This window comes from Ursus arctos, unplaced genomic scaffold, assembly GCF_023065955.2.
Source record: "Ursus arctos isolate Adak ecotype North America unplaced genomic scaffold, UrsArc2.0 scaffold_9, whole genome shotgun sequence".
In the NCBI taxonomy this organism is placed as follows: Eukaryota; Metazoa; Chordata; class Mammalia; order Carnivora; family Ursidae; genus Ursus; species Ursus arctos.
In genome coordinates, this window is record NW_026623111.1 from 70,991,013 (window position 1) to 71,004,220 (window position 13,208).

At 33.1% G+C, this 13,208-nt stretch overlaps 1 protein-coding gene across 6 annotated transcripts in view; it reads left to right on the forward strand.

Annotated features, from left to right (window-relative positions):
• Positions 1 to 13,208, forward strand: part of CCSER1 (coiled-coil serine rich protein 1) — a 1,292,599-nt gene that overhangs the window by 285,976 nt on the left and 993,415 nt on the right. For all 6 annotated transcript variants that reach the window (XM_044388078.3, XM_044388079.3, XM_057309745.1 and 3 more), the window contains one exon: positions 7,027 to 7,147. In XM_044388078.3, coding sequence (XP_044244013.1) covers positions 7,027 to 7,147 — 121 coding nt within the window. The remainder of the gene's footprint in view (positions 1 to 7,026; positions 7,148 to 13,208) is intronic.

The window sequence follows — 13,208 nt, forward strand, 5'->3', positions numbered from 1 at the left end:
TCGGGAGAGGTAGGGATGATACTGTAACATGAAACACATAGTTAGTACATAGAATTATGCCTACTACATAATGATATTCAAGCATTTGTTAAGTAAATGTTACCATTTTATGGGCTTAAGCTTTACCGGTGGGTTGTTCTGTAGTAAATACATGGACCCTGGATGTTTGGACAGGAAAGGGGAAGGTGAACACTTTTTCAAGTTAAAAACAAATTCTTTTCTTTTACACCTATAATTTGCTCATTGATAGTAAACTGCTCTGATGAATTGGAGTGGTGACTTCAAATGTAGTTATGCATGAGGCCTATAAGTTAATTATGCTGTAGGCATACTCAGTAATTTTTATGTTCTAATTTTGCATGAAAGAGAAAAATGTGTGTCCTAACAAATCTTTGGCATTTTTGGGAACATTTAAAAAATATGTTGCTTTTCTAGTGCTTTAACATTGATTTTATAAATTGAAAGACCAAACAAAGATAGAAGTTCAGTAATGAAATAATTTTGATATATCAAACTGGAAAAAAAGTGTTATACAATTTCAATATTTAGGTCTTGCATGTCAGTTTATTATGAGTCTGAAAGAAACATTTTGTAGAATACAGCTAAAAATGGAGAATCATTTCATAAAATAGCATATTTTCTGTGGTGTAATAAAAGGTTACATGACAAAGTCAGATTACTCAATTTTAAACCTAGGAATGATTTCCACTCTCCCCCAGGATTTGCAGATTTGTGATGCAGAGGTCCCAGTAGTGTTGATCATTTTGAGTGTTCATATACTTTTAACTACCGAGGAGTAAATGAGAGTAGTGCTTAGTACCAAATCTTAGCATAAGTAATTCTTGTGACTTTCAAACACTCTCTCATTTTAAAACTCCGATTGGTATAACTCATAATCAAATGTCAGTTTCTTATGTCCAGGTCATTGTTTTTGTATTAACTGGTGGTTGCGACAACTGATTTCTTCTTTTAGTTACAGCATTTGTCCACAAGACCCTCTCAGAATGCCCTGATTGGTGACCCTAATCTTCACAAAAAGACTCCATCTCTCTAGAAAGAAATGGAACTTTAATTTTTTAGTCAGCCTGACAGACAATTCCAAGTAACAGGAGCCAATGATGGAATTTTCTGCGATTCATGCGATACAGTTAAAGATTCTTTTCACAGAACAAATTTAGCAGATAAATTTATAGGTTGGTGCCTCAAATTATTATATCCTCTATGGTTGGAAGTAAGAGTGGAAAATGTATAGATTTTCAACTCATGGATGCTGGAAACTTACTTGAAGATGTGATACCTTGACATATCTCATGTTTTTTTAAGGTGTATTATGAAATCATTATCTGCTCTTCCATAAATTTAACCTTTTTTAAAATTTAGAAGTGAATAATATTTTCCATTAAAACTGTCTTTATAAGTACAATTACATAGTATGAGTAATCAAAAATTGGGAGTTTGTTTGTTTCACTCTCTACTTTCTTGTAAAGCCAGTTTTTCCCATTACGAGAGTTCAGCCTGAGTGGTGAATCATTTGCTTTTGGTGCAGTTGGACAGGACAGAAATCATTCTTACGTCAAATCAGGTTCCTACAATTTTATAATATCTAAACTTGCCACAGTGGTTCAATCACTTAGATTAAAAATTAAAGCCCCTGGTAGTATGAAAATGCATTAATTTGAGGGGATCCATGAAATGAGAATCATCCGTTTAAAATTTGAGAACAATTTACTGGATCAGTCACTTACAATACCTTCTGAAAAAGTGATTTTTGTTTTTCCTTTGTGGAAAGGGGAAGCATTCAGAAAATGAAATTAAATTTAATCTGATTAACTCATAAGTATTGTTTGCCTGAAGGAATTTCAAAAAATCCCATTGTTTCGAAGCCAATATCAGGATTCCACACATCTGTTTATCTACTGTGCTTTCATGACTAAATTTTAATGTACATTTTATCTTTTCTGTTTTTTAAAAAAAGAAAAGTATCACTATAGGAATTTGGGAACTACTAAAAAAAAACATGAAGAAGAAAGTGGAATCGCCTGTTGTCAAATAACCCAAACTTTAATTCCTATAGTAATTTTTATGCATTCACCTTTACTATGATGTAGTATATAAGCAATCTGTGTCAATTATGAGAAAAAGTTGCATTTTTATTTCACAAAGTTCAATATAATTAGCAAACCACATTAAATGATCTTACTTTAATTATTTAAAAAAATTGTCTACTTAATCTTACAAATGTGAACAAATATGAACTGTGCTTTCCCATAAAGAGTGTGTATTGTGTTCTTGTATTTCTAAAATGTTTAAAAATGTATTCATTGCCTTATTAATGAAGTAGTATGGTAGAGAGGTGTATTGGCTAACAGTTATGATTCTTACTTTATTTCCATTAATCTTACAGTGTAATTTCCTTTCAAAGCCTAGCAATAATTTAACATTTGTGTCAGAAATATCTGAAGATTTTGTGACCTAAATAGGAATTTGTAAGGTGTTTTTATCAGGTATATTAAATAAGTGTCATTTTAAAATATAGATTTCCCCGTTTCCCCTGACATCCATGTTCTTCTGTAAAATGTTTTAGAGCAAGAAAACAGTAATGATTTTTCCTTAAAATGAGAAATGTTTAAACCCCACTACCTTTGGAGGTCTTTTTTAAACTTGATATTTCCTTTTAATCTGTATCATCAGGTTTATTTTAATGGCAAATATAATGTTTCCTCCTTTAGTTATATTCATGTCATTCTTCAAAATTAATTTATGCATTTGTGGCATGGTAAAATATGAAAATAATATCCAACAACTTATGTACCAAATAAATTTTTATACAGAGTAGTTCACATCATGATCATGACCATTGTGATATGTTTCTGATTTACTTTTTAGTACGGACCATAATTTTGAAGAATACCATTTGCATTGTTCAGAATATAATGATCACATAAATATCCGTTACTCTATTGATTTTCAGAAATTGTTTGTCTTCTCAGTGACTTATTGCTAAGGTTTCTTTTATTTTTTTTTCCTTTCTACCTCAGAATGAAGGATAACCAAGACATATTCATTGTTTTGAAAAATGTGTACCTTCCTTTTATTATTCCGTTCACTTTTTTTAGACCTTAGCAGATTTAAAAAAAATATGTTGAAAAATAATTGACATACAATATTATATTAGTTTCAGACATGTAACATAATGATTCAGCAATTCTATACATTATTCAGTGCTCATCTTGCATTATCCATACAACATCCTTCACCATATAACTTTATCACAATATTATTAACTGTATTCCCTCTGCTGTACTTTTCATCTCCACAACTTATTTATTTCGTAATTGGAAGTGTGTACCTCTTAATCCCCTTTATTTATTTTGCCCCATCCCCCACCCACCTCCCCTCTGGCAACCACCAGTTTGTTCTCTGTATTTATGAGTCTGTTTTGCTTTTTGTTTATTCTTTTGTTTTTGCTTGTTTGGTTATGTGTTTTGTTTTTTAGATTCCAGATATAAGTGAAATCATATGGTATTTATCTTTTTCTATCTGACTTATTTCATTTAGCATAACATCCTCTAGTTCTACTGTGTTGTCCCACATGCAAAATCTCTTTTTTTATTGCTGAGTTATATACCTGTGTGTGTGTGTGTGTGTGTGTGTGTGTGTGTATTTCACATCTTTTTTTATCCATTTATCTACTGATTGATACTTGAGTTGATTACATATCTTGACTATCATAAATAGTGTTGCAGGGGCAATTGGCAGGCTCAGTCGGTTAAGCGTCTGACTCGATTTTGGCTCAGGTCATGATCTCAGGATCATGAGATCTAGTCCCACTTTGGGCTCCCTGCTCAGCTGGGAGTCTGCTTGGGATTCTTTCTCTTCCTCTCCCCACTGCCCCTCCCTGCACTTGTGTGCTCTGTCTCTAAAATAAATAAATAAATATTTTTAAAAATAAATAATGCTGCAAAGGTGTGTGTATATCTTTTTGAATTCTTGCTTTTTTTGGATAAATACCCAGTACTAGAATTATTGGATCATATAGTATTTCAATTTTGATTTTTTTTTCAGAAATCTCCATACTGTTTTCCATAGTGGTTGCACCAATTTGTTTCCACCAATGGTGCGTGAGGGTTCCCTTTTCTCCACATTCTCACCAACAGTTGTTATTTCTTATCTTTTTGATAGTAGCCATTCTGACTGCTCTGAGGTGATATCCCTGATGGTTAGTGATGTTGAACATCATTTCATGTGTCTGTTGGCCATCTGGTATGTCTTTGGAAAAGTGTCTGTTTAGGTCCTCTGCCCATTTTTTATTTGGATTTTTTTTTTTTTTTTTTTTTTTTGGTGTTGAGTTGTATAAGTTCTTTATGTATTTTGGATACTAACCCCTTATTGGATATATCATTTGCAAGTATCTTCTCCATTCACTTTTTTTGAAGTTATAATTTCTCTATTACTTATTGGCCTACCTTACATTTATTACACTAATTCTTGTATTTTGTGATAAATGAAATATAAAGATATTAAAACTTGAGTGTAATTTAATTTCATCTTAACATAAGAGCTCTGTCATTTACATGAAGCGCCTAACCATGTGTCTTTAGATCATTGTATTATCACTTTCTTTATATAATAATTAATGAGGCTTATTTTTTATTGACTTAGTTATTGTTTTTTAACCAGCAAATATCTTTAGGGTAGACATGAGGAACCTTAAGATCTTTTCTTATGTATCTTTCACTTTGAGATCATAGTCCCACACTTCAGTCCCACATGATTCGCATGACCTTAATTGTATTTTTGCCTTCTCTTTCATTAATGTGGCTACCATCTTTAGTATTTGCCTCTCTCTGTATTGGGGAGGGGGTTAACTTGTTGTTCACTTCTTAGCTCTCCAAATGAGTACTTAGATCAGCAATTATTGACCTTTCATTTATAATCAATTCATATATCACTTACATCACTAGCAGTTTTCATTTCTTTGCTACATTTTCATTTCCACATTACATTTCATTTCAAATTCCTTCCTTAGAGTATCTATTTTTGTAAAGTTTTACATGAGTTTATCACTATGAGACAAAGAAGCAATGTGACTACATACTTTGAGGTCTGTGCTTAATCTGAGTAGCAGATGCATGGTGACCAGTCACTGATAGACTTTGAAAGAAGGAATGTGTCTGTGTCACTAATCATGATCCACACTTCTTATCTGTGTAGTGATCTGTGGATTGAAGAGCTACTAGAGAGGTTTGTAATTTATACAATTATATGTAGTAGATGTACCATATGAACTGAAATGTAAATCATATTTTTGGGAGTTCCTTGTATTATTGAACTTAACCATGTAACTAAAATTTGTGCTTATCAGAATCATGTAAAACAAGAATTTACAGTTACTTTATTAGTTATCAGTAAAATATAAATTAAAGCCACAATTTGATAGCTGTGGTAGGCAGAATCCCAAGCAGACACATGAATCTAACCCTTGTATACTTTCTTCCCCTGGAAAGATAGGACGTCACTACTGTAATTATGTTATGTTCTGTGGCAAAAGGGACTTTGCAGATATAAGTTAATATTACTAATCAGTTGACTTTGAGCTAAACAAAAAGGAGATCATCTGTATGGGCTTAATCTAATCTCACGAACCCTTTAAAAGCAGAGAATTTCGTCTCCAGTTGTTAGCAGCATAAGAAATCAGAGTATGAGAGAAATTTGAAGCATGGGAGGGTTTCGATGTGAAGGATGTTCTTCATTGCTGAGATAGACGGGCCACTGGCCACTGACCTGTGAGGAGCTTCTAGTAGCTGAGAGTGGTTACTGGCCAGTAGCCAGCAAGGAAAAGGAGACCTGATTCCTACTACTCCAAGAAGCTAAATTTTGCTAACAACCTCAGTGAGCTTAAAAGTAGATTCTTCCCTCAGAGACTCTAGAAAAGAGCATGGCCTGGCTGCAAACCTGACATTGACCTTGTAAGACCCTAATCAGAGAACTAAACTGAGCTCACTAGACTTCTTACCTACAGAACTATGAGATAATAATTTGGGTGTTGTTTATGCTGCTAAGTTTATGTTAATTTGTCATGCAGCAATAAAAAATTCATATAATAGTAAAATTTCAAAAACTGGCCAAACTAAATTTTGATACAGGTGTGGAACCACTGAAACTCTTTTGGGGAATGCAAATTAATGCAATCAGCTCAGAAAACTCTTTAGCAATATGTAGTAAAGTTGAAGGTGAAATATATGAACATATCCTAAGAACAATTCCTAGATTTTTTCCATAGAGATTTATTTGTGCACCAAAAGAAAAAAATGTACATGTGTGTTTATAGACATTTCAAAATAGCCTCAGACCAGAGCAGTCTAAATACCCATCACCACTAATATGTGTGAATATATTGTGGTGTATTCATACAATGGACTGCTACACAGCTCTGGGAATGAACAGAGTACTGCTGCACATGAGTGAGTCTTACAAATGTATATTTAATGAAATCAGCTGCACATAAATAATGCACACACGTAAGAGTATGATTTTCTTCATACAAAGGTTAGAAATAGGCCAACCCAATCTATGGCTATTTAAGTAATAATAATGGTTAAGTTTGGAGGTTGCAACAGTGATTGCGAAGGGGTACCACAGGGAATTTAGGGTGCTGGTAATGCTTATTGATCATAATGCTGATTAAGCGGATATGTTCATTTTGCAAAGATTCATTTAACTATATATGATTTATGCACTTCTTATTCTTCAATGAAAAGCTTTTTTTAAATGAAGGACTATAAAGTATTGGCAACACCTTTTCCACTGTGTGGCTTAAAAAAAGAAAAATTGCCTAAGGTCATTCAGCTACTGAGTGGAAAGACAGAGTGGAAAATGATAATTAAGGATAATTTAATGATAATTAATGTTTTAGTTGAATTATCTCTTTCGTTTGACTGGAAATAAAAAAAGAGAAAAAGGTAAAGTGAGACTAGTCAATAAATAATTTTGACATGTTACAATTAATTTTTTTTAATAAAACAGTTTGCCGGGAGGATTCATACCACTCCGTGGTCTCATGTGCTGCTGTGGTTCTCACTCCTGTGGAACCAACGCTAGAAATGAAGAAAAGAGAAGAACTAAAATGTCCTGAACCTTCCAAACAGTAAGTTATTTGCTTTATTTTTCAGAACATTGTAAAACGAATTAGATAACTGATCAGAATTAGATTGCTCAGAAATTATGAGTTATAAGGAATGTGAATACTAGTATATTGAAGGGACAGAAATAATTTTATATGATATTTTGAAAATCAATCGATCCTTTACTGTCTCGATGAATAACTTCTGCATCTTCTGCCTTCATGTGTTTGAACTATATAGCATTCAAGACTCATTCTGTTACCTTATATTAGGGACATGAAGCACTTTATTTCTTTAATACTGTGATTGTGGGTGCACTGTTTTTGGATGGCTTATTTTATAGTCGTAGGCTTTAATCATCTAAAATGTGATCAGCTTTTAATATAAACTTCTTAGCTGAAAGTTGGCTTGCATTTTATAAGGAATGAAAGTTATTTGTAACTATTTTAAATACATTACTCTAAAACTTGACAGTATTTAATGTTTCTTTATTTTTGCTATTTAAAAAGATCAAGTTTCACTTAAATTTAGATTTGATCTTATATTGAATAAATGATAGATTTTTTTCTTATAAAGAAATTCATGCTAACAAATGTAAGCTACATGAACCTGAAATATCAGATAAATTAGGATATTTCTGGGTATGCATTATATAAATGCAAAAGGAAAGTTTACTGATATTTTCCAGTGAAACTAGTGCCATTTCCACTTTAAGGTCTCAGATTAGAGACTAAGTGGTGTATGGTGTTGCCAGTGATTGCTGGCCGACCACCATCTGAGCCAGGTGGTAGTTACTTTGAAACACCAACTATTTTTCCGCATCGGTTTACACTGTATCATACTTGGTTGTTTCCGATGTATTTCTACTGGATAAGCTCCTGAGGACATAGTTTCCTGGAATGTGATAGTGCCTGATGCTCTTCGTGAAATCAATTAGAAAATCTCTTAATGTTACATTCAATAATGTTGAATTCAAATGGAGCAATGCATATATTTGATAGCATGAAGATAGTCAGTATTAGTATTCTCATTATAGAGAAAAGAAATACTAACCAATTCAGAAAGTAATCATTGTAATTCAGTTTTAATACAATTTAAAAAGTGAAAACAATTTAGCTGCTCTTAATATAGTCTAATTTTTAGGTTCCAATTTTTTTGTCTAATAGGAGGAAAATTACATCTCATATATGCCAATTGAATTATATTAGAAAACTCAAATTCATTTTCTGCAATACATGTATGAGTTTACATAAGTTACCTATATATTTATAAATAGGATCTTAAATTCTTTTAATTATCTTTTAGTGATTCTGCTTAAAACTGAGAACGTTGTTTTCACAAAATACCTTTTTTCAGTCCTTAGCTACTTCATAAATATTCATTCTTCCTTATTCTAAGAGGTATATTAAAGCAGACTATTAACTGGCTGAACTTTTTTTTCTGTTACCCTACATATAGTCTGATACTCCTCTGTATTCTCTGAATTCTCTGAATCTACTTCTTATTAAACATTCTCCTTTAACAATATCATTCATTCATTCATTCATTCATTCATAGAGGTTTTGCTATTGTTTTTGATTTTCTGAGTCAGAGAGACCTTGGTTAAAATCCTGATACTATATATATGAGATAGAGATTACATACGCCCTTCATAAATCACACTGCTATTTTGAGAATTAATTGATATGAATATATGGCAAGAATGCAATATAAATGCAGAGGCATAGTGATTAATTCAAAACTCTCATTTGCTGATGAGGGAAGTCACAATGTAAATTGGTTTCAGAAAAATGATGGTAGTGGTTTTTATTGGTTCATGTAATTAAAAGGTATAGAGATAGAAATTTCCTCAAGTATGGTTGGGTCTAGTACTCAAATGGTGTCATGGAGGCTCATTCTTTCTATCTGCCTCTCTTTGCTCTGCTTTCCTCTCTGTAGTTTTCATTTTCAAGGAGGGTCCTCTAAAGGTGATGTTACTACCTTCTGTAGCTCCTGGGACAGATTTTTACTTTTTCAATAAATCCAGTGGATTTTTTTTTTTTCCAAGATTTTATTTGTTTGACAGAGAGAGACACAGCCAGAGAGGGAACACAAGCAGGGGGAGCGGGAGGGGAAGAAGCAGGCTTCCCGCTGAGCAGGGAGCCCAATGCGGGGCTTGATCCCAGGACCCTGGGATCATGACCTGAGCTGAAAGCAGATGCTTAACGACTGAGCCACCCAGGCGCCCCTAAATCCAGTGGATTTAATCAAAATCGAAACAAAACAAAAACCGAGATCTGAATATCCCTGCCTTTGACTAGCTTAGCTTATTTGACATGACTTTGGTGAAGCAATTGCTGTGTGTCCGGGAATATTTGAAGATATGATTGACTAGAACCAGGTTACAGGGCAGACTCTGGAGCGGAGTGTGAAGGTGAGAGGGGAGGGGTGATTCCGTGCTTGACACATGGCTGATGTTGATAAAAGAAGGCAGGGGTAGATGCTAAGAAGTCAGAACAACAGATGGTCAACATAGGTAGTGATATTATCACCATTAGTTTTAAAAGTCAGAATTCTTTATTATATTCAAACAATACACATTGAAATACCACATTATAATTATGCATATCTTTATTTCTTGTTTCAAATGTTTTTCACTTAATTTTATTTCATATTATCTGATCTAGCTGTGCTATTGAGAGGTAGTATAACTTGGTGGTTAGGAATTCAGGCCTTGGGGAGGTTTGTTTTTGAAACTTTCTTGACCTTGACCACACTTTGTTTCTTTTCAACGTGGAAGTTACTTTATCTACCTTATAGTGAAATGCCTGAAACACAATAGAAAGGAAATAATATTTAAAAAGTTTATACTTTTTTACAACAAATATATTTGGGAAATAACCATATCACATTTTTATTAATGAAGTTACCAAAGCCCTGTATGGTATTAGTTTTGTGTTTTTGGATTTCCCGTTAGGCAATATAATAATCTGCCAGTATAATACTGAGATATTAGAATGTTGTAAGTTGAAACATTGTCTTTAGATACCTAGTATTTTCTTTAAATTCAAGATGGAATTATTTCTTTAAGTAAATTTTCTCCTCTAATTATACAGGCTTCACATTATAATTTCATAAACCATTGCGTCTTTGAAACATAGGACTCAGTAGAGTCATGTAATTCAGAACTCAGCAAATCTCTTGCTAAGAACTGCAATAATTTTCTCAGTAAATGGGCTTCAAAATACATAAGATTGTACAGGAGACATAATATATATGACAACGTGTTTTTGAGGTTGGTGTAATCCAGGTGAAGAGGTAAAACATACCTGAAAAGATAAAACTCAGTATAAAAGGAGCAGTTGCTATTTATCAGTGTAAGATAGAGATTTTGGTTAGGTATATGATTGTCTAAAGTTAGGCCAGGCTTATTGATTTAACAGTAGAAACATATGAAAATTAAGCCAAAATATTGGTCATAGTGTATTGACATGTTACTTCAGAATGTAAGAAACATTTTATGACTGGAATATTTATATTTTAAAAAATTGTTATGCATTTATCAGTTCTTAGACACATTCAACAAGGGAAAAAAATAAGAATTAGGAATTTCTGTTAGGGATAAAGTATAAATCTGTCAGCATAGCAAGTGATAGGGAGAAAATCTTTTAGGAAGGAAAGCTACATTCTGAGCTCCGTGGTGGGAAAGAATCAGAGCTTTTCTTTTATTGATATATCCAAAGTTCATCTTTATTTGGAAGGTAAAGATGTAGATTTTGTTTTTTAGCTTAATCTGATAGGTAGCTACATACCATGGACAGAACAACTTTGCTAGAAAAATAGAAAAATCTATATGATCCAAGAAGAGTCTATACAATTTTCAGATACTTTGATCATAAACATAGAATGTTGAGGTCAAAGCTTTGAGTGTGAAGCTTTATAAATAAAATGGTAATACTAATGGTATATCCACATATCTAGCCACTCAGAATGTTACTCAAACCTATATATTTCTCAAATCACAGTTATATACAAATGAGCGCTTCATGAGCGGTATATAAAATTCAAACTCTGAAGGGAATAAAAGAGTGCTGCTTCTATGAAAGGTTATGCATTTTATTTTGTGCTTTCATTAGAAATGTGTTTGTTGGAATTCATGTACTTTGTACATACTGTGGCTCAATATCTGAAGTGAAGGGATTTTATGGCCATTGTAAATTTAGAAATAAATAGGTAAAAGCAAGAGAGAAATAATTCTGTTGTTTTTTGTTCATTTCCGTGTTTTTGTTTTATTTTATATAGAGAAATCTAAACTTCCTAAGATATTTGATTTATTGTTTCAATTTGTGAAAATGAGGCAGTATGTAAGCATGTTGTCATTCACTCAAAGTTTTAAGGCCTCCTGGTAAAAATGCTTCATGGCATTGATGTGAAGAAGGTTCTTTGAGCTACTTCTGAAAGGGCATGGATGCTATCATTTAGTACAGAATGTCTTATTTTTTAAGAATGGCTAAAACGAACCTATTTTATTCTTAGAGAATACTTGACACAAATTTAAAGTTCTGCCAGCTCTTCTTATTTAGTTTTATCTGAATGAATAATGTATATATGTTAAATTTGGGAAAATTTAAGTACTCTTTAATGTCATCTATAAAGTTATTACACAAACTCTGTAGTTATGCTAGAGACACATCAAAGAATCTGATTATTGGATAATCCCCAACTTTCTTTTACAGATTTCAGGGGCATGTATTTATTTATGCTTTCAGGTAGACATTTATTCATTAATTTAATCTATCAAAAACAGGTAATTCTTGAGTATTTGCTTTGATCTTCACACTGTGCTCAGGGCTGGGGTTTTTAAGTTGAAAACAGGTGCTGTCTTTCAAGAAAACTTAAGTGTAGTCAGGGAGACACATGTTAATTGATTAATTACAACAAGAAATGTGAGATTGTGGATATGACAATGGCTGTAATGTGGAGGTATATCACGTAATGAGGGCTTATAGTAAGGAGCTTTAACTTAGCCAAGAAGGTCAGGGAAAACTTCCCTGAGGAAGTGACACAAGCTGAGATCTGAAGGATATTAGTTTAGTAAGTGAAAAAGCAAACGGGGACTTCACCAGAAGAGGAAAAAGCTTGTTCAAACACTCCCTGATGTCTGGGAGCAGGGAAAAATTGAAAGAAGACTGGTGGGAATAAAAGCAAGCTAAAAACATGTTTTTTTAGCAGAGCCCAGGTGACATGTGGGGACAGTGGTGTGATAGAGCCAGCTTGGGAGGCAAGTTTGTGACTCTTTCTTCCCAGCTCCAGACTCGGTGACCTCACATCGGAAAGTTGAAATCAGCCAAAGCAGGTGTATTTACACACTAGTAATTGACAAACCCTACAAATTAGGGCTTTTCCCTTCCCCAGAGAGCTGGCTAACTATTTACTAGCACACCACTAATCAAGGACAGGTTGAGTCTGTTAGTGAGGCCAGTAGTGACGGCTGACAGTAGCTTGGACTAAGGTGCTGGCATTGGGATGGTGAAATGTGAAAAGAGAACTGGGTCAATTATATATCCTGCAACCCAGGCAAATTTAATAAAATTATTAAACTAAAACTTACAGTATATTATTAAGCACTCTCAGTAAGGATAAAGAAGAAATATCTGTACGCTAATTGTAATTATGATAAAGTAATGTAATATTGTGACATATTGTTCTACTAGTTGTTTAGTCGAGGAGGAGTTTTGATATTCTTTTAATTTCTTATTGAGTGTTATCAGTGGTGCTCTATAAATAGGAAATGTGTTAAAAATGTGTTTTGCACAAAATTCTTTTCTGAATCCTTTTCACTGATTCTCGCTGAAAAGGCACAAAAATATGACTAAGTGCCACTTAGGTCCTTATGTAAGTAGTATGGTTCCTTAGTAATAATTTTCCTCCTATATTTGGTCTCTAGCTTTCATTTACCATCTTGGTTCCTTAAATCTCTTCCATTCAAAAAAACAAAATCAGAAACTGAGGCATGGTATAAATAGAATCACATAGTTTGTGGTCTTTTGTGTCAATCCTCTGTTACTTAGCATGTTTTTGAGATTCATTCCCATCATTGCAGGT